General features: G+C 43.1%; 1 protein-coding gene and 1 pseudogene across 2 annotated transcripts; one reads left to right on the plus strand and one right to left on the minus strand.

The window, feature by feature from the left end:
- Window positions 1–886: 886 nt before the first annotated feature.
- dync2li1 (dynein, cytoplasmic 2, light intermediate chain 1) lies at window positions 887–6,119 on the plus strand. 2 transcript variants are annotated; one of them, XM_041892258.2, is made up of 13 exons: window positions 887–1,030; window positions 1,295–1,430; window positions 1,597–1,631; window positions 1,945–2,014; window positions 2,098–2,186; window positions 2,313–2,508; window positions 2,617–2,685; window positions 2,845–2,922; window positions 3,145–3,224; window positions 3,619–3,689; window positions 3,824–3,921; window positions 4,022–4,117; window positions 4,862–6,119. In XM_041892258.2, the coding sequence occupies exons 1-13, from the start codon at window positions 1,017–1,019 to the stop codon at window positions 4,922–4,924; spliced, it is 1,095 nt and encodes a 364-aa protein (XP_041748192.1). In that variant the 5' UTR covers window positions 887–1,016; the 3' UTR covers window positions 4,925–6,119. The 2 variants fall into 2 exon arrangements, with proteins under 2 accessions (XP_041748192.1, XP_041748200.1); XM_041892266.2 differs by having other exon boundaries at window positions 1,298–1,430.
- A 775-nt stretch (window positions 6,120–6,894) lies between these two features.
- LOC121571051 lies at window positions 6,895–21,683 on the minus strand (annotated as a pseudogene).
- Between the last annotated feature and the right edge of the window lie 651 nt (window positions 21,684–22,334).

A 22,334-nucleotide genomic window follows, 5' to 3' on the forward strand; every position in this document is an offset into this window, starting at 1 on the left:
CCTACTGTCGTAGTAAATATGACCCATTTTAATGTTAGGAGCTTGTTTTCAATCAATGCTGTTCCTATGCAAGAACAATGGACAGAGCCAATATCTTCTCAAGGACAACACCCACGCCACAGGCCACAATCTGGTTGCTCCCCACGAGTCTTTCCTTTGAGAACATACACACATTCACACACACATCTCCATGCATACGCACACTCATCCTCATGCCTCACGAGTTACGCACACACACAAACTGCACTTCTTTCTACTGGTCGGGTGCCAAGGGCAGAGGACTCTGCCGTGCACCAAAGGGGCTTCTACTCTGGACAGAGCAGACCCGCCTCCTACGCCTCGGGAACCAATCAAGGGACTAGAAGAAGGACCCCTTCCTTTGTGTTACATTGTATAAAGTAATGCTGTAAACTCTGTTTTTGATCCCTTTTCAACTGTCTCCATAAGAGGCAACTGAATGGGTCCATGCATGTAGCTTGAGCAGTACCAGCTATCTCTGTTGTTTAATAAACTGCCTTTTGCTTAAGCATATTCCTCTCTGTCTAGCGTCGTTGGTTTGTACTTCCTCTCCTTATGGTTCCACCAACACTACAGAAGACGCCTTCATCAAATGACTCTTATTTGTAATGTAATGGAACCGAGAGTCATGATGAAGGGCTAGTTCTTACCCAGTCTGTCACACTAATTATTGATCTGCCCAGTAGGCCTCAATTCTTCTGCAATTTCTAGATGGAATAGGACCTTCCATCACCAAAAAGTACAGAATCACTGTGGATCATCCTGTAAATTATTATATATATATAATGATATATTTTTTGTCTCTGACACTTTGAAACTGCCTTTCCCACAAACCCTTTGGGCACAAGGGCTAAATGACATCATCGAACTGCGACGTTGCCCAGCGCAACCTGTACCGATCCGAGGCGACTGACATGTAAACATCAAGCTAAACCTTCACATTTTCAAACAACGTGGCAATCAAACTCAAGTCTTTACATTTAATTTAAACGTAGTCAATGCCAAAGATAAGGTAAGATCTTGTTTGCCACTTTGGTCTTCCAATTTTGCATATTTTTCAAAACTAACGTTAGCAAACTAGCTAGTAGCAGCAGAGAACCGTCCTTTAGAAAACAATTTAACCACAGACAAACGGGGGTTAGCTAGTTACCAGTATATTTAATATAACGTTACGCTAGCTAATGTTAGCTAGCTACCCAGCTATTAACAACGTTGTTTTGGACGACAACAAACGATCATAATAAACAAATAACGTTATATCGAAACGTTTGTCTAGTAGTGACACGCTATGGGAGTTGGCCTCTGCGGAGGTTCAGAGTCGGGAGGACTGGACAGGAGGGGAGGAGGATGGCGGAGTTGATCCAGTGTCACTCAACGAGAGAACCGTGTTCTTTATTGGGAATAAAGCAGGGGTAAGCCATTGCCATCTTTATGACAGTGTGTCTGGATAAACTAGCTAACAGTCCTCCAATAGCGAGATCCGGGGTCTCTAAATCTGGTCCTGGAGAGCTAATGATGGTGCAGGCTTTTGTTCCAGCTCAGCACTAACCTACAAATAATCATATTCCCCCCTCTTAGGGTAAAACTACAATTTTGCTCCGGTGCCTCGACAGGTGAGTTTAATCTCATTTTTACATTTTAGTCATTTAGCAGACGCTCTTATCCAGAGAGACTTACAGTTAGTGAATACATATATTTTTTTTTTTATACTGGCCCCCCTTGGGATTTGGAACCCACAACCCTGGCGTTGCAAACGCCATGCTCTATCAACTGAGCTACATCCCTGCCGGCCATTCCCTCCCCTACCCTGGACGACGCTGGGCCAATTGTGCGCCGCCCAATCTCAGTACCACTGATGTATTTTTATAGTAAGATATTAGCATAGCTGTCTCTCTTACTTTTTCGTTATATGTTGTTCTCTTCTAGGGATGAGCCTCCTAAACCAACTCTAGCGTTGGAGTACACCTTTGGCAGACGGGCGCGAGGACACAACACAGTATGACACCTCTTTCACTTGTACAATTCCAGGGAGCTGATAGTGTGTGATCATCAGTTTGACCTGTTGTTCTCCTCATCCAGCCCAAAGACATAGCTCACCTGTGGGAGCTGGGAGGAGGTACCTCCCTATCAGACCTGGTTCAGATCCCCATCACTGCCCAGAACGTCAGGTCAGTCCCACCACCTAAACTGTTTCTTAAATGAGTAGTTCATCACATGCCCTCTTCTCTAAAGCCACTCTGCAGAGACATTGTGCTGATGAAAGTAAAGATGTCTGTCTGTGTGTGATTTCTCAGGTCTCTGTCTGTGGTGCTAGTTCTGGACCTGTCCAAGCCCAACGCTCTGTGGGGAACCATGGAGAGGCTGCTTCAGACAGCACGGACCCAGGTGGAGAAAGCCTGCTCCAAGCCACAAAGGTCAGTAGAGTCCAAAGCTGGGTCCAAGCAGCAGGCCCAGAACAGACCCCCAAGGGTCCTCCCTAAAGACCACCCGGTAAGACAACAGCTTTCTTCTAGTAGTTATGATTTTTTAAAAGCACAGCATTATTAATGTAAAAGGAGTCTTTGCTACATAGGATATTAACTCTGAGTCCCCCAACAGGACAGAGAGCTGATCAACCCCTTCCCTGTTCCACTGCTGATTATTGGCAGCAAGTTTGATATATTTCAGGTGATGTGTTTTCTACTCATCTGAGAGGTATTGATAAGTATATTCACCTTGAAGAATCTAGTTGTTGGATTTGTGTTTACAATTTTTGGCTATTTCTATTAATTTCTGGTTTTGTGGAAAAGTGAGCATATTTGACAGATAAATACATTTTCTTTGTAGGACTTTGACTCTGAGAAGAGGAAAGTGATCTGCAAGACCCTTCGGTTTATTGCTCATTACTACGCAGCTTCTTTAATTGTAAGACCCGTAGGCCTAATAGTCAACATCACATTTGCCAATGTGCCTATGAATATCAGTATTTCACTGTAGCCTATCTCATACAAGTATCTCAAATGCTATGAGTGTTGGTACAGTTTCATTACACAAGATGCTGCCTTTTATTTTCAGTGCTGTCTTTCTATCTTCTGTTCACCTGTCTATTCTCTCTGCCTCACAATCTGTCCATCCTTCCACCTGTAGTTTACCAGCAGCAAGTCTGAGAGCTTGATGTCCAAAACTAAGAGCTTATTCACACAACTAGCATTCGGGACAGAGAAAGGGTAAGAGCTGTTGTATCCTCTATCTGTCAATGCCACAGTCTGTCAATGCCACAGTCTGTCAATGCCACAGTCTACAATGCCACAGTTTGTCAATGCCACAGTCTGTCAATGCCACAGTTTGTCAATGCCACAGTTTGTCAATGCCACAGTTTGTCAATGCCACAGTTTGTCAATGCCACAGTTTGTCAATGCCACAGTTTGTCAATGCCACAGTTTGTCAATGCCACAGTCTGTCAATGCCACAGTTTGTCAATGTCACAGTTTGTCAATGCCACAGTCTGTCAATGCCACCGTTTGTCATCATTTGAGAGCACTAGACTTAGGCCCAGTGTAATTAATGTCCACTGTCATTCAATATTAACACAGATTTACATGTTTCCTCCTATTCTGACAGGAAATCTATGTCCTCTGACCTCAGTAAACCTCTGATCATTCCTGCTGGGATGGACTCTCTCAGCCAGATAGGTGAGTTGTGTTGTGTCTAGCAACCCCCTGTGGTAACAATCATTACTTCAGTGTTAAAGTGCTCTACTGTTTATGAGACTGATACTGAGTGTGTTATTGTAACATGACACAGTTGATGTCACTCTACTTTCCAGGTTCTCCCCCAACCACAGATGTGGACATTGGGACTCTTCATGCTAAAAACCCTCTAGATCTGTGGAAGAAAGTGTTTGAGGTCGTTTTCCCTCCTGAGGTAATTCCTGCACTACGAACAAACACACACACACACACACACACACACAGGTTAATATATGTGTGTGTGATACTGATCCATTACTCATGTCTTACACCAGAACACCAGTGAGCACCACAGAGAGCTGAAGGACCCAGCCAAGGACCCCCAGTATAGTGAGCCCCAGATTGACTCCATGAGGGCTCAGAAAGACACGGTATGAACCCTGTCTCAACTCCAATGTTTCTGATCTGATTGGTCAAAAGAAAAAGTGGGGGGAAAATCTGAATTGGGCTGCATGTATAAACGCAACCCTAGGGTTAGAAGAGTTGGCTACAGCACACACTGTATGGGTCCATGGAGATTGTCAACATTATCATGTTCTTCTAATCTAGCTCAACCATCTCTACAGTTACACTGCATTGCCTTGTAGTAACCCTGAACTAAAGTAATCTGGCTGCAGCCAAGAGTCCAGATTATGTTTTATTGTCACTGAATCAGATAGCACTCCCATTGGACAGGGATATGATGGGTGGAGTCAGCCAATAGGAGTTGAGAGGCTGGGGTACTCCATGCCAATATACAGAATGTGGATACTAAAGACTCAAACACGTGCCTTGATAGATGAGTCTAGGAACCCAGACAGAGCCATTTGGTGGAACTTGCTTCAGATGCACCCTTGATAGATGGGTTTTTATGAGGTCAGAATTCAGTTCCGGGTCACGCTGAGTTCATAAGTTTTTACCAGAAATACTGATTGACTCTCTGTCATATACAGCTAACTGAATCGGTCAGCTGGACCCTGAACAACTTTCTGTTATACCAGCTTACATTGTTTGACAGTGATCTTGCATGGTATCCTGACATGGTTTTAACACTATATGATCCAAAGTATAGATAAACTATATAGAATGAACCCCAAACACTCATGATAACATTTTGCCCTCTGTCTTTTCTAAAGGAACTGGATCAGTACAAGAGAAACGTGACCAAGTCTTGGAAAGGCCTGGAACTGGAGACCTAACTTAATTGACTCATCACCTCTCTCAGCCAATGAGATCAACAGAACAGAATGTTCTAGAGCACAGATAGACTTCAGCCATGGCAGAGTCCTGTACTCTTTTAATAAACCGCACAGACTTCAGCCATGTCAGACACCTGTACAGTCATTTAATAAACCCAGAGAACTGCTCCCATTATCATATACTGTAGAACGTACTATATTTCAGGAATCCTATTCTACAATAGGCCTAGTTGTAGAGATTGTCTCTGTACAATACGTTTCATATCGATTGTTTTGGATTCATACATAGATTTTCCTATTCATACATACAAATGTTGTATGGTTAGTCTTAATTTAAAAAATGTAGGCTATTTTGAAAAAAATATTGTTTACTTTACATTTTTACAACAAGAAAGCAAAACAAATGTTTATTTTTATAAGGAGATTGCAACATACTGGCATGTCACTTTCTGCGAGCGTAGAAAACACATTAGATATCCAACAATAAGTAATAACATTACAGTAGTACTTTATCATTCACTAGATTTGTTGCCATACTGCCATCAGAGACGTCACACCTATCACTTGCTTTGCTCATGACACTCCTAGTAATTGTGATACCCATGAAAGTGGTTCTTGAGTTGGACTATCTTTACAGGTCCAACTTTACTACATAAGGAAGTCCAGTATTCAATAACAGCAGAAATGACTCCTCCATTTCTCCATCCTAAATGGGCAGGGAATATAACTCAATTTCTTTTGTTTCTTACTTTCATTTAGACAGTGAAATGAGAACGATGGAAGGGGAGGGACTGCATAGAAGGTGCAGCACCAAAGATTCGTAATGACTGGAGCGGAATGAATGGTATCAAACACATGGTTTTGATACCATCCATTCCAGCCATTATGAGCCGTCCTCCCCTAACCAGCCTCCTGTGCTCCCACAGCCCTTTCAGTCTATGATGATACTGTTGGTGTCAGGATCTGTTACAGTGTTGGAAGAGGCGGTCTCTGTTTCAGTGTTACATTTACATTTGTCATTTAGCAGACGCTCTTATCCAGAGCGACTTAGTGAGTGCATACATTTTTTTTCCCATACTGTGTTGGAGTTCATGTTACTCAGGCATGGTTTGACAACATTGGACCATTTTGATGTTATTGTAACTCAATATTAGTTTCCCCGCAGATGTACAATATAAAAATCAGCCTGATCTGACTTACTGAGTGATTATCTACTACTGCAGATTTGAGACAGTCGGTCACCTGTTACAGGGAATAGGGTGTCAGTTCAGACAGACCAAATGTGACTGACTGGCTCAAATTGCTCTTATGTAGCAACATTTAAAATTGTGTTTTTTACATTGGATAAAAGTAGAGGCTCAGTGCTACAAATTGTATGTCATACACTGCATTTGAGGAACAATGGTAAAGTAATTCTGCTTTGAAAGTTGATAAACTTGTAACCTCACTTTTGAGAAAATGGCCTTTGAATGTTTTGGTACCTACTGTAGAGCTCTTCTTTGTCTACACCAATTCAGCATCATTCACACACTCTTAAGCCTTAGCCCCACCCATCTCTTTAAGGATTCACATTTTTAGTCATTTAGCAGACGCTCTTATCCAGAATAACTTACAGTTAGTGAGTGCATACATTCACATGTGAAGTCATGTGCTAAACAGTGAGTAGTGTAGTAAAGATTAAGACTAAAAGTAGTAGCCTACAACAAGGAAACATTCCAGGTAAACAGAAATAATATTTATTTTATAAATATTAGATGACCCAGACACACTTGTCTAAATTGATGGTCATGTGAAATAAATGCTATAATCCCCAGCCACATCTTGCTAAGTGGATGGGTCTCTACAGAAGGTGTAAACGGTACAGCCAAATGGTTACTTGCATAGTAGTAATATAAAGAAAATAATACACAGTATGTACAAGAACAATATCAATAACGATAGTGATAGATGAAGTAGTTATATGCATACAATCAGGGGTAAAGTGGCACTGCAGGTAGTGCTGATGACTGGTCCGTCTGAACCACGCATGAACAAGGGAATCTATTTCGGAGAGCCTGTTTCTGTCCTGCCCTTGACTTTGGTGCAGGGCATGTGATGTCCATAGCCTCTTCGTCGCAAAACTCACTGATCTTCTCAAAAAGATACGTTTGTCTAGCTGTGTCCAGTCCAGGTGGTGCTTGTACAGGCAGACCATCTATGGGAGGAAGGACGTCAGCGTTGCGCAGCAGCTGAAACCTGGTCCTGACTGAGTCCGAACGCTCCTTGGTGACAACAACACCAGGCTCCACAGCATCGAAGCTGTAAAACAGGAAATAACAAAAATAGAGGACATTACAACCTCGCACAACATCAATTCACCTCCGAAGTTTAGATTAGAATAATAACCTCATACAATGCAATGAAAATGATTCAAAAGTTTAACACCTACTCATTCAAGGGTTTCTTTATTTTTACTCTTTTCTACATTGTAGAATAATAGTGAAGACATCAAAACTATGAAATAACACATATGGAATGATGTAGTAACCAAAAAACATGTTAAACAAATCAAAATATTTTATATTTGAGATTCTTCAAAATAGACACCCTTTGCCTTGATGACAGCTTTGCACACTCTTGGCATTATCTCAATCAGCTTCATGAGGTAGTCACCTGGAATGCATTTCAATTAACAGGTGTGCCTTAAGTTAATTTGTGGAATGTCTTTCCTTCTTAATGCATTTGAGCAAATCAGTTGTGTTGTGACAAGGTAGGGGGGTATACATAAGATAGCCCTATTTGGTCCATATGGCAAGAACAGCTCAAATAAGCAAAGAGAAACCAAGTGTAGTGCACTGTTACAGGGAAGACCAAGCAGAAACAACAAGCTAACTCACACAGAACTTCAGCATGCCAGTGTAAGATGACGCCCCCATGACTTGGTAGATGATTCCAATCCAGTCCTGTACCGCTCCCTTGGTAATGTCATCATCCAGCCTCATGACAAAGGCCACAAACAGGCCATAGATTAGGTTCTGGGACAGACGCATCAGGACCCATCTTGTCTCGAGACAGGAGGACTGTGAGGAACCTACAGAAAGAGAAAGCGAGAGGTTAGACAGGTGGACTGAGCCAGACAGTAAATCAGGAGGTGCCATCACACTACCACATCATAGGCTACTATACCCTTAGAAATGAACCTTATATTTATTTTCCTTCATAATCAATAGCAGTACAGCAGATACAATAGATGAGGTGGGTTAGCAAGCCAAGTGTGGCAGAGTAGTTTGACCACTGACCTGAGAAGCACAGCCAGTTTGGCCAGGCAGCTGGGCGACTCCTCGCTCTTGAAGGGATCCTGGGTTTGTCTGTCCGCTGGCAGCTCTGCTCAATTTGTCCAAGCATGCTCTGGTAGATCTGAGTCCTGACCGGACGAGGTGATCTCGTGCATGCGGCTGTAGGTGATGGCCTCTCACTGCAGCGTGTCCACCGAAGTCAGATCCACTGTTGGTCAATCCATAGGACAGACCAGGAGGGAGGGTCAATAGAGAGATAGGGGCGGTACATTAATACATTGTGTGAAGTTAATATATTACTGTACCATAGATATCCAGGATATCTGCCAGGACCTAGGATCAATGGAGACAATCCTGTATCTCTTGACACATTCATGAAAATAGTCATGGCCTCTAAACCTTCAAGCTGCATACTGGACCCTATTCCAACTAAACTACTGAAAGAGCTACTTCCTGTGCTTGGCCCTCCTATGTTGAATATAATAAATGGCTCCCTATCCACTGGATGTGTACCAAACTCACTAAAAGTGGCAGTAATAAAGCCTATTGAAAAAGCCAAACCTTGACCCGGAAAATGTAAAAAAAACTATCGACCTATATCGAATCTCCCATTCCTCTCAAACACCTCGCCTAAAACTTTTGCACAGCAACTCACTAATTATAGAGGCGAAAGAAACACACACCTATTTAGGCGAGGTGCTGGCTAACGGAGTAAAACACTTGAAAAAGAAAAGGAGAGCCGCACACTCTAGTAGCTCAGATGCAATAATTTAATATACTAATAATCAACGTTTCGACAGACAAGCTGTCTTCATCAGGGTATAATGACAAACACTGCGGGTCACTAGTTTATATAGTGTCAAAGGACACACGCAGATGTCTGTAATCATGGCCGGGTGTGGCCTAATAGCATTGGTTAATTCACAGATAAACAGAACATACAAAAAACATGGATAGCATACGATCATAGATACAACTTGGCTACATAGGCCCATAAACATTTACAATGAATAGCAAAATCACAAGAATGGCTTCAAATCAAAGTCTAAGTTGAGACCGAAGGGAGCAAGGGTCTTTAAATTAAAGATCCAGGCAGCCTCTCGTTTTAACAATAAATTGTCGAGGTCACCCCCTCTCCTAGGGAGGGTGACATGTTCGATGCCGATATAACGTAGGGACAAAATCGAGTGGTTCGCTTCCAAAAAGTGGGCAGCGACTGGGTATGTCGAGTTTTTGCACCTAATGGTGCTACGATGTTCCGAGATTCATACTTTTAATTCGCGCTTTGTTTTACCCACATAATGTTTACCACAAGGATAAGTTATAAGATAAATAACTGCCTTAGTGGAGCACGTAATAACACCTTTGATTGGGATCTGTTTCCCTGTTTGGGGGTGTTTAAAGGATCTACATTTGTAAGTGCCATTGCATTGAGCGCAGCCGTTACACTTGTAGTTTCCATCCGATAGAGGCGCAAATAGACGTTGTGCAGGGATATTTAGGGGTGGTAAATCCGAGTTTACCAATTGTTCTCTAAGGTTTCTGCCCCACGAGAATACTGTAGTGTATTAAGATTATGACTTGGTGAATGTTTTTCAGTGGAACCTGAGAGGATGTTTATTTTAGTGTCAGAGGGAATTGTTTTAGTGTGACGCCACATACAACAGACAGGAAGTGTGTGTTGTAGACAGGGGATTGGACAGTAGAGGGAGCCACCCATATCTTGGGAAGATTATATATACTGGGTAAAAACGAAGAAGAGGTTAGAACAGACATATTATCTTTGGACACTGTTCTCCAGCCCCTGCAGGGTCTGTAAACTTATGCTGACATCTTGTGATATAAATAAAACTTATAATCAAAGAACAGCCTAAGCGGACTCTTTGTTTGACAGCAATAATTACCAGCATTGACTCGATACTACAATACAACCAAGGGAGGGTCCGAAAAGACATTACCAATACTGTCATCGGATCTTAGAATGTGCCAATGTTCGTGAACGATTCCCTTAATTTGTTCAGAGCACTTTGAATAGCGTGTAGTTAGAAAGCAAGAATGCTTCTTTTTGCGAGACTGTCCCTGAAAGAGGTTAAATCTCGATTTGTTTTGAATTTTCTCAATGGCAGTATTAATCTGACCATTTTTGTACCCTCTCTCCTTGAATTTTCTTTGCGTGTCAGCCATATTTCGGTCGAAATCTGATTGTTTTTTAACAAATGATTTTAATTAGACAGAATTGGCTGTAGGGCAAACTGTTTTTCAAGGGAAGCGGGTGACAACTATCAGCCCTCAACAAACTGTTACGATCAGTAGGTTTCCTGTAAAGATCAGTGTTTCCTCACACAAAATCAGAAGATCAAGGAAACTGATTTGACGTGTGTCAGATTGCATAGTAAATCTCAGGTGCTCAGAACAAGAGATAAGAAAAGCATAGAATGCCTGGAGCTGTTTTAAGTCACCCCTCCATAGAACAAAAATATCATCAATGTACCGTTTCCAAATAATAATGTTAGGCAATAAAACATTTTTGAGAGGATTGAAAATTGACTGTTTCTCAATGTAACCCACATACAAATTAGCATAGTTAGGAGCCATAGGAGATCCCATAGCAGTACCTTTCGTCTGAATAAATAAATAATTTAGAAACATTAAGTAGTTGTGTGTGAGTACTATTTCAGCCAGTGTTATAATGCATGCACTGGAAGGTAGTTCATTTGGGTCACGTTGCAGAAGAAAATGTTCCATGGCTTCAAAACCGCCCTCTTGTGGAATATTTGTATATAACGACTCAACATCAAAAGTAACTAACAAGGTATTATCAGGGAGAGGCTCAAGAGATTCAATAATAGAGATCATACTGCTGGTGTCCTTTACAAAGGAGGGGAGCTGTTCTGCGAGAGGTCTAATAAAAAAGTCAACAAAGGTCGATAAAGGGGCTGCTACTGCATCAATGCCCACTCCAATAGGGCGCCCTGGAGGTTTTGTAACATTCTTGTGTAATTTTGGCAAAGTATAGAAAGTGGCAATTTTAGGGTGTTGAATAGGCAAAAAATCGTCTTCATTTTTGGTGATTTTACCAGAACTTAAATACCCATCTAGGACAGTAAAGATAGTGTTCTGAAATTGGTAAGTGGTGTCACTTCTGAGTTTCTTGTCAAAGGTGTTGTCAAGCAGCAACTCACTGCCTTCCTGAAGACAAATCATGTATACGAAATGCTTCTGTCTGGTTTTAGACCCCATCATAGCACTGAGACTGCACTTGTGAAGGTGGTAAATTACCTTTTAATGGCGTCAGACCAAGGCTCTGCATCTGTCCTCGTGCTCCTAGACCTTAGTGCTGCTTTTGACACCATCGATCACCACATTATTTTGGAGAGATTAGAAACCCTAATTTGTCTACAAGGACAAGTTCTTGCCTGGTATAGATCTTATCTGTCGGAAAGATATCAGTTAGTCTCTGTGGATGGTTTGTCCTCTGACAAATCAGTTGTAAGTTTCGTGATTCCTCAAGATTCCGTTTTAGGACCACTATTGTTTTCACTATATATTCTACCTCTTGGTGATGTCATTCGGAAACACAATGTCAACTTTCACTGCTATGCGGACGACACACAGCTGTACATTTTGATGAAACATGGTGAAGCCCCAAAATGTCCTACCCTGGAAGCCTGTGTTTCAGACATAAGGAAGTGGATGGCGGTATATTTTTTACTTTAAAACTCAGACAAAACAGAGATGCTAGTTCTAGGTCCCAAGAAACAAAGACATCTGCTGTTAGATCTGACAATTAATCTTGATGGTTGTACAGCCGTTTCAAATAAAACTGTGAAGGACCTCAGCGTTACTCTGGAGCCTGATCTCTCTTTTGACGAACATATTGTCGTGACGTGACTTACTTTAATGTATGACTGTTATTTATCGAATCACCTAACTATGTTTATTGTCACTCGATTAAATTAATCATGTAACAATTAACTCATTAGGAATTTGGGGCACCACGGAAGAAGTTGTTTAACGAGTTACCATCTCCCGAATAAACTCTTAGAAGATATATGTTATATATATTGAAAACAGTCACTTATTAAATAATTACCTCTTATCAGTCTCATTCTGAATGTTGCATAATCCTTGAACCTGCAAGAACCCTAACCTTATTGATGAATCAGCAAAACACAAATTGGCTTAATTATTTATTTACTAACTAACTAAATAATAACACAATACAAACACACACACACACACACATAGGTTATTGATTACTAACGTAATACAATGAAAACAGGTCCCTAGTGAACTGGACTAACAATAGCATGAATGCTTGGAAGGGAGAGACATAGATTAAAACTATTGTGGTTACTTTGGAAATTATGCTCACGGTAATCATAATACTTATGCACCCTAATAACGCTAATTCGGATTAGAAATGCAACATGCATTTACGTGTAGCTGTCCTCGATAATTGAGTTGATGATGGACAGTAGGACTCTGGTTTGCCTTGGTAGAGTTTTTTAGTCTCCCGAGTGGCGCAGTGGTCTAAGGCACTGCATCGCAGTGCTAGCTGTGCCACTAGAGATCCTGGTTCGAATCCAGGCTCTGTCGTAGCCGGCCGTGACCTGGAGACCCATGGGGCGGCGCACAATTGGCCCAGCGTCGTCCAGGGTAGGGGAGGGAATGGCCGGCAGGGATGTTGGTAGAGCATGGTGTTTGCAACGCCAGGGTTGTGGGTTCGATTCCCGCGGGGGGCCAGTATGAAAAATAAATACAAATATGTATGTACTCACTAACTGTAAGTCGCTCTGGATAAGAGCGTCTGCTAAATGACTAAAATTTAATGTAAAAATGTTGTAGTGCTGGTTAGAATGAATACTTCAGATGTACCAGCGGTTGTCTGAGAGGGATTGTCCACTCCACCTCCTGTCTTAGTGAAAGTTCTCTAGACGACTATACATGCCAGCTGCAGACTGAAATGATAAGGTCTAGTGCATTGTCTTCTTCTTCACCTCGTGTAGAGGTTGAGAGTTTGAGAGTTTCTCCATTTCAAACGTTTGGACTAATGTCTCATGTTTTCTGGGCTTCCTGGTCTGCTGGTCTGTAGAGTTTCAACCATTTTAAGCCGTGAGTTTATGCCATGTTTGTGCTCATCTGGGCATGGCCACTGACTGAGAACAAATCAATATGGAAAACAATCATCTCATCTAGAATGCTACAATCACATTGTTATCTTCACAAAAGTATTATTATACTTAATCATTCGTTTTATACAACCATTAGATGCAAACCTCATAACTGGGAAGTGTACACCCCCAGAGATACAGTTATGTTGTTCCACCATCTTTAATGACATCACAACATAGTAACACATTTATTTTCTTCATTATTTTAAGTAGGAATATTGTTTCATTATCCACTTTTAGATGTTGGAGTCTTGGCGGGAAGACATCCTTTGTCTCACAGGGAAATTCCCTCTCCCAATTCTGCATGGCACGGAAAATAAAGTTTCTGCAAGGAATTTACGACCGGTCATAAAACTGTCCCCCAAGAAAGGGGGTGTTCAAACCTTTGCCTAGCCGGAATCTTTGATCCTCAGCCCATGAGGGCAAGTCATGACAATATGAAGAATATTTCAAGGGATGCTTTTTTCCATCTTCGTAACATTGCAAAAATCAGAAACGTTTTGTCCAAAAACGATGCAGAAAAGCTAATCCATGCTTTTGTCACTTCTAGATTAGACTACTGCAATGCTCTACTCTCCAGCTACCCGGATAAAGCACTAAATAAACTTCAGTTAGTGCTAAACACGACTGCTAGAATCCTGACTAGAACCAAACAATTTGATCATATTACTCCAGTGCTAGCCTCTCTACATTGGCTTCCTGTTAAGGCTAGGGCTGATTTCAAGGTTTTACTGCTAACCTACAAAGCATTACATTGGCTTGCTCCTACCTATCTCTCCGATTTGGTCCTGCCGTACATACCCACACGTACGCTACGGTCACAAGACGCAGGCCTCCTTATTGTCCCTAGAATTTCTAAGCAAACAGCTGGAGGCAGGGCTTTCTCCTACATTTACATTTTACATTTTAGTCATTTAGCAGACACTCTTATCCAGAGCGACTTACAGTTAGTGCATACATTTTTTATTTATTTTTTCATACCCCCCGTGGGAATTGAACCCACAACCCTGGTGTTGCAAACACCATGCTCTACCAACTGAGCTACATCCCTACAGAGCTACATTTTTATGGAATGGTCTGCCTATCCATGTGAGAGACACAGACTCGGTCTCGACCTTTAAGTCTTTACTGAAGACTCATCTCTTCAGTAGGTCCTATGATTGAGTGTAGTCTGGCCCAGGGGTGTGAAGGTGAACGGCAAGGCACTGGAGCGACGAACTGCCCTTGCTGTCTCTGCTTGGTCGGCTCCCCTCTCTCCACTGGGATTCTCTGCCTATGACCCTATTACGGGGGCTGAGTCACTGGCTTACTAGTGCTCTTCCATGACGTCCCTAGGAGGGGTGAGTCACTTGAGTGGGTTGAGTGACACACGTGATCTTCCTGTCCTGTTTTGCAACCCTCGGGCTCGTGCGGTGGAGGAGATCTTTGTGGGCTATACTCAGCCTTGTCTCAGGGTAGTAAGTTGGTGGTCTGTTGATGTCTCTCTAGTGGCGTGGGGGCTGTGCTTTGGCAAAGTGGGTGGGGTTATATCCTGCCTGGTTGGCCCTGTCCGGGGGTATCGTCGGACGGGGCCACAGTGTCCCCCGACCCACCCCTGTCTCAGTCTCCAGTATCTATGCTGCAATAGTCTATGTGCCGCGGGGCTAGGGTCAGTCTGTTATAGCTGGTGTAATTCTCCTGTCTTATCTGGTGTTCTGTGTGAATTTATGTATGCTCCCTCTAATTCTCTATCTCTCCCTCTCTCCCTCCCCTCCCGGAGGACCTGAGCCCTAGGATCATGCCTCAGGACTACCTGGCCTGATGACTCCTGGCTGACCCCAGTCCACCTGGTCATGCTGCTGCTCCAGTTTCAACTGTTCTGCCTGCGGCTAGGGAACCCTGACCTGTTCAAGGGACATGCTACCTTGTCCAGGACCTGCTGTTTTTGACTCTCTCTCTACCGCACCTGCTGTCTCGACCTCTGAATGCTCGGCTATGAAAAGCCAACTGACATTTACTCCTGAGGTATTGACCTGTTGCACCCTCTACAACCACTGTGATTATTATTTGACCCTGCTGGTCATCTATGAACATCTTGAAGAACAATCTGGCCTTAAATGGCCATGTACTCTTATAATCTCCACCCGGCACAGCCAGAAGAGGACTGGCCACCCCTCAGAGCCTGGTTCCTCTCTAGGTTTCTTCCTAGGTTCCTGCCTTTCTAGGGAGTTTTTCCTAGCCACAATGCTTCTACATCTGCATTGCTTGCCGTTTGGGGTTTTAGGCTGGCTTTCTGTATAGCACTTTGTGACATCTGTTGATGTAAAAAGGGCTTTATAAATACATTTGATTGATTTAATTTGATTAATATCAAAGGGGTTCTAGTATTCTGGACACTTGTAGCCACAGGTGCTGAAAAAGTCCACCATCTCCCCGGCCACAGAACACCCGTTCTCTTTTACTCATTATGGCTATTCTACTGAAGAGCAGGGGAACACACAGGGCTGGAGTTAGTCCCCACCCATTAACATAACAGAACTAAACAACAACAGAATACAATGCATTAACAGACTATTCTCATGGATGAAAACAGCCTGAATGATTGATATAACCACTGAACATAAAGACATAACACTAAGTAGCTTCATTCTTGTTCCCTCACCCTGAAGAGTTCAGAGCGTGGCTGGTGGATGGTCACTATGATGATGCGCTCCCTTCTGGCCAGCTCAGCCAGTAAAACAACAATCTGATTGGCCGTCATGCTGTCGAGGCCCATGGTTGGCTCGTCCAGAAGGATGACCTCTGTAACGACATCACATGTCCCAAAGTCACACATCAGGAAATATCTAACATAGGGGGAAAAAATCCTAATTAATTTGTATAAATGTTAAAAACAAAGTTGAACTTTTTAAAATGGCAAAGTCCCTCTCTAAGGGACAACTCTAAGATAAGTGTGTTCTTTTCCGTTAATTTCTCAAATTAACACAATTAAAATATTGCCTCTTTATAAAGGATGAGTGGAATTAAAAGATGCATTAATTGTGTGATGATGAACTAATTTCCTGGTTGATTGGCGAGGCAGCGGATGGGAACCCTTCATTAATGTGGCCCAGTGTTTGGGTGGAGAGTGGTCCATCTAATCCGAATGAGGCCTGAGACCTCCTCACCCCCCTGGGTGTTCACAGGCCCTGATAAACTTCACCTGGGACCCCCCCACAGGATTCACTCAGCTTAATCCTGAGTGTATGATAACCCTGCCTTTCATTACCCCCCACCCCCATCTCTCCCCGCGCCTCTGTCCATTCCTCTCTGTTTCTAGTCTATTATTACTTTGTGAGGACTTTTGATGATCAACTTTTTCCTCTGCTCAAGGTGACATACTCTTATCCTAACAATGCACAGTATAATCCATGATGTTGAAAATGAGTTTTCTTTGTTTTGTAAAACAGCCTGTATTTGTCTTCACATATTTTGGTCATGTATGGTATAGCTAGCTATGTTTTTGTTTAAGGGGCCTTTACATGCATGTCGCCTGAAATTCTGCACAGACAATGACCAAAGACAGCTTCTTTGTTCTCACTAGGTACCTGAAGCAACTGCATGGCAATGGACACCCTCATCCTCTGTCCCCCAGAGATCCCTGCAAAGATGCGTCCTCTGATCACACTGTGGGTCATGTGACCTAGACTCAGCTCCGCCAACACTTGCAGGCCAGGCCAAGAGGTCAGGGGTCAACACCCTATCACAGTTGACACCAGAGTCGCTTGAAAAAATCTAATCTAGTGTATCTTCTTTTTTATTTTTACCCTTTTTCTACCCAATTCCGTGATATCCAATTGGTAGTTACAGTCTTGTCCCATCGCTGCAACTCCCGTACGGACTCGGGAGAGGCGAAGGTCGAGAGCCATGCATCCTCCGAAACACGACCCTGCCAAGCCACATTGCTTCTTGAAACACTGCTCGCTTAACCCGGAAGCCAGCCGCACCAATGTGTCGGAAGAAACACTGTAGCGTGCATGCGCCTGGCCCGACACAAGGAGTCACTAGAGCGGGACAAGGAAATCCCAGCCGGCCAAACTCTACCCTAACCCGGACGACGCTGGGTCTGTAGTGACGCCTCTAGCACTGCGATGCCCTAGTGTATCTTCTTTAATGTGTCTCTGTTGTAGGCCATCCCTGGTCTAGAGGTCATCTCTAGTCTGTCTCTGTTGTTGGCCATCCCTGGTCTAGAGGTCCTCTAGTCTGTCTCTGTTGTTGGCCATCCCTGGTCTAGAGGTCGTCTCTAGTCTGTACGACTTCCACCTTCTTGTGGATGACGTCTGCTGAGAGTCTCCTCCACTGTCAGGTAACTCAGCAAGTTGTCCCTCTACAGAGGAAGACAGAAAGCCAGGGATAAAGAGAGGTTATGAGATCAACAGCTCAGTAGTCCATGTGTCCATTGTGTATGTATCAGTGGTCCATGTGTTGTGTATGTATCAGTAGTCCATGTGTTGTGTATGTATCCGTAGTCCATGTGTTGTGTATGTATCGGTAGTCCATGTGTTGTGTATGTATCGGTAGTCCATGTGTTGTGTATGTATCGGTAGTCCATGTGTTGTGTATGTATCAGTAGTCCATGTGTTGTGTATGTATCAGTAGTCCATGTGTTGTGTATGTATCAGTAGTCCATGTGTTGTGTATGTATCCGTAGTCCATGTGTTGTGTATGTATCCGTAGTCCATGTGTTGTGTATGTATCGGTAGTCCATGTGTTGTGTATGTATCAGTAGTCCATGTGTTGTGTATGTATCAGTAGTCCATGTGTTGTGTATGTATCAGTAGTCCATGTGTTGTGTATGTATCCGTAGTCCATGTGTTGTGTATGTATCAGTAGTCCATGTGTTGTGTATGTATCAGTAGTCCATGTGTTGTGTATGTATCAGTAGTCCATGTGTTGTGTATGTATCGGTAGTCCATGTGTTGTATATGTATCGGTAGTCCATGTGTTGTGTATGTATCGGTAGTCCATGTGTTGTGTATGTATCAGTAGTCCATGTGTTGTGAAAAATTTTTTTTATGCACTCACTAACTGTAAGTCGCTCTGGATAAGAGCGTCTGCTAAATGACAAAAAATGTAAAAAATGTAAAATATGTTGTGCATGTATCAGTAAACTTTCTACAATCCTTCAGAGATCATACTCAGAGCACCATGTGTCCTCTGGAAAATGGTCTACTAACTCTGCACAGATAGAGGACACTGTCTGTTACCTCAGTGACCTGTGTTACAGGTGAGGAGGTCTGTGTGAGCTGTGAATGTATGGCAGCTCTATGTGCAGGTTGACGTTTGTTGTGATGAATCTTGCCCAGGAGGCAGAACTGAGTGATTTCCGCTAGATGCGCAAGCTACAAAGTAAAACCTTTCTATAGAGTAAAAATACATTTTTAAAAAATGTGCTTTTTGGTCTTAATTTAAGGTTAGGGTTAGCAGTGTGGTTAAGGTTAGGTTTAAAATAAGATTTTATTTGTATTTTTATTTTTTTTTCACCTTAATTTAACCAGGTAAGCCAGTTGAGAACAAGTTCTCATTTACAACTGCGACCTGGCCAAGATAAAGCAAAGCAGTGCGATAAAAACAACAACAACACAGAGTTACATATGGAATAAACAAAACGTACAGTCAATAACACAATAGAAAATGTATATACAGTGTGTGCAAATGTAATAAGTTATGGAGGTAAGGCAATAAATAGGCCATAGTGCAAAAATAACTTTGTGGCTGTGTCAGCTAGTGACCACTCTGCAGAGCTGCCTCCAGGGCAAGATTCATGACAATAAATGCCAACCTGCATATAATGTTGTCTGTTTATTGTCTGCTCCTAATATGGATTAAATGGGCTAAACGTTAATGATTGACTGACAGCACAGCCCTGCTCCTAATATGGATTAAATGGGTTGAACGTTACCGATTGACTGACAGCACTGCTCCTAATATGGATTAAATGGGTTGAACGTTACCGATTGACTGACAGCACAGCCCTACTGGATTTTGGAACTTCGAGGTGCTCATGCACCGTGTGTGTGTGTGTGTGAATGACAATGTATAGTACTCTATCACACAGTATATGCTTCCAGAGCAACACTACCTGTAACGACTATAGCCTGAACCTCATGAACCTGGAGTTTAAAACCAGAACTCTCCAGCTCCTCCTCTTAATTACTGAGAGATTTAATATCACCATCTCATCCAAGGCTTAGGAGGGACATTTAATGACTGGATTAGTTTATGGCCCCGGTGAGCATGGAGGATTTTATCTGCAGTAAAAGGAGAGATTATTTCAAAGGACTGGGGTATAAACTCAGTGATTTAATTTAGCTGTGGATACACATGAACACCCCCAAGAAAGCTTCTTCATACAGCAATCTGTAACTCTTCTGCTGCCACCCTGGCTGGTCACCCTTCCCCTACTTGAACTGAGTAGAGTTTATGTGAGTGTCTTCGTGCACATTCCCTCTGTTTACCCCATGCTAGACATTTCACCGACTCTGTCACTTTCTCATGCAGCAGTTCACAGGACAAAGCTCAACGTAATGTCAGCCAGCAAGAACACACACGTTTATACTGCTAGCAAATATGATATGCTAAGCACAATATTTATGGCGGTCTGTGAGTAGTGAGTGAGAGGTGAGACTGTATTAGTGTGTTTACATCCCGTTGACAGATATCTCCCAGAAGAGTGCCTGAGTCCCCAATCCTCCCAGAGATAGCATCCAGGAGAGTGGTCTTCACTGAGCCTGGCACACACAGAAAGCCAAGGGCAGCACAGTATGAGACAAATATGATTCTAGTAGAAGTATGCAGTATTTCACAAACATTGCATGGTAAAAGGAGGCTTTGTACTATACAATGTACTCTAGGCCTATGTCAGGTATGATTTGTGCATTTATGTTCAACTGTGGTAAATATTTTAAGTTACTGATTATGTTAGTAGTCTCAGCACCCAGAACCCAGGGCCGGATTACCGACCGGGCACGCAGGGCATGTGCCCTGGAGCCCCGACCTCCAGGGGGCGCTGAACCATTTTTCTTTAATAGCATATTAGCATATGTACACGTCGGTTGGGGGACCCTGGAGGTCGGGCCTCCCCCAGACAGCATATGAACACGTCATAAGCCATGGCAAAATGTGTAGAATTGCAGAAAATTAGCTTTAAAACTGCAAAATGTTCTCTCAGCCTCATGTTAAAATGTGCAGAATAGCATGAGAGTAGGTATAATAATTTGGCGGGCCTGGAGATGGGGGCCCCGGGGCCCCAGATGTGATGGTAGTCCGGCCCTGCCAAACTAAATGTTTAATCTGTCACCAGCTTGTCAGCTATACTGGCGTGTTTGTGTCCCCTGTCTGAGTTCCCCAGTATGCCCACGATGTGCCCACTGTTCACATGGAAGGAGACGCCATTGAGAATCTGTCTGGTCCATTTCTTTTTGAAGGTGGGGAGGTCCCACCAAGGCCCCACACGCTTACTGACACACACAGACACCGTTTACTGAATCTGTATTATGAGTATAATTCCTGTAATGACCTGTACAGTAGGTACACAGATAGACATGCACTGCTGCTCTGCTTTGGATGAGCTGATACACTGTTTCAATTTTTACCTCACTGTTACTGTACCAGAATAGTACATAGAGGCACAAACCCTGCTGCTGGATGCAAGGGTTTACTGGTATAACAACCTCTGTTTTATGTAATGATTTTGACCTAAATGTAATATTTCTGTAAGATTTCCTGCTGTTTAATGGTTAATTCACAGCTTACTTGTTGTGTTTCAAACCAAGTGACAGCAGGGCTTCCGTTAGGCTGAAACATATCACGTATGACATTTGTAACATCTTTCTATCTTGTAAATAACATTAGCTCACCTGACGCTGTAGGAGACATTACTAACGCTGAGGCAGCAGGAAGGCTGTGATTGGTCAGAGGGTCCTGATCCATCCCTGTCTCCTCTGTTGTTGCCTCCATAGAGTAGGAGCCATTCATCATGGTTTCACAGCTCCGCTCATCCAAGCCTGTCTGTTATGTCTCTATATGTCTTCCTTCTCTGGTCAGCTCTTTGAGGCCATCCATATATCTTCCTTCTCTGGTCAGCTCTTTGAGGCCATCCATATGTCTTCCTTCTCTGGTCAGCTCTTTGAGGCCATCCATATGTCACTATATGTCTTCCTTCTCTGGTCAGCTCTTTGAAGCCATCCACACGTCTCTATATGTTTTCCTTCTCTGGTTAGCTTTTTGAGGCCACCCTTTATAGGTGGATGATGTCTTTGCGTAGCTGCGTCTGCAGCAGTGTGCCCACATCCGGATGGGTAATGACTATGTGAGAGGGGTGTCTGGGGGAGAGAGGAGGGTCAGCATCGCTGTGCAGCTGCTCTGGAACCCTGGTGAGAGCTAGAATGAGGGCGGGCAAGAAATGTAGCAATAGGACTTATTTTGATATGAGTTGATATAATCCACATGGGGATATTTGCTCCCCTCAGTACTGTAATTAACCCTGGTTCCTTCACGCAATCTTACTGTACTACTTCAGTTGATCATTGTACCCAGAGCCCTATATTGAGCACAGTAAAATGCACTAATCTTATCTCATTCTCTGTGTGCAGTTACCCTGATCCTAGACGAGCCCATGTCGGGGCTGGAAAGCTTCACGACCCATATCCTGGTGATCACTCTGTACTGACTGGTACTGCTGTCTGTCCACCAGCCATGCTCAGACATCTTCCAGCTCTTTGACCTGGTGGTGCTGCTCTCTGGCTCAGCTGTCTACTGTGGGCCTGCTAAAGACATGGTGCCAAACTTCACAGCCCTGGGATACCCCTGCCCCCTCACACCACTCCCCCTTCACACCACACCCCATTCACACCACTCCCTCTCAGTGGTGTAAAGTACTTACAGTGGGGAAAATAAATATTTAGTCAGCCACCAATTGTGCAAGTTCTCCCACTTAAAAAG

Source organism: Coregonus clupeaformis, unplaced genomic scaffold (genome assembly GCF_020615455.1).
Source record: "Coregonus clupeaformis isolate EN_2021a unplaced genomic scaffold, ASM2061545v1 scaf0192, whole genome shotgun sequence".
Taxonomy (NCBI): Eukaryota; Metazoa; Chordata; class Actinopteri; order Salmoniformes; family Salmonidae; genus Coregonus; species Coregonus clupeaformis.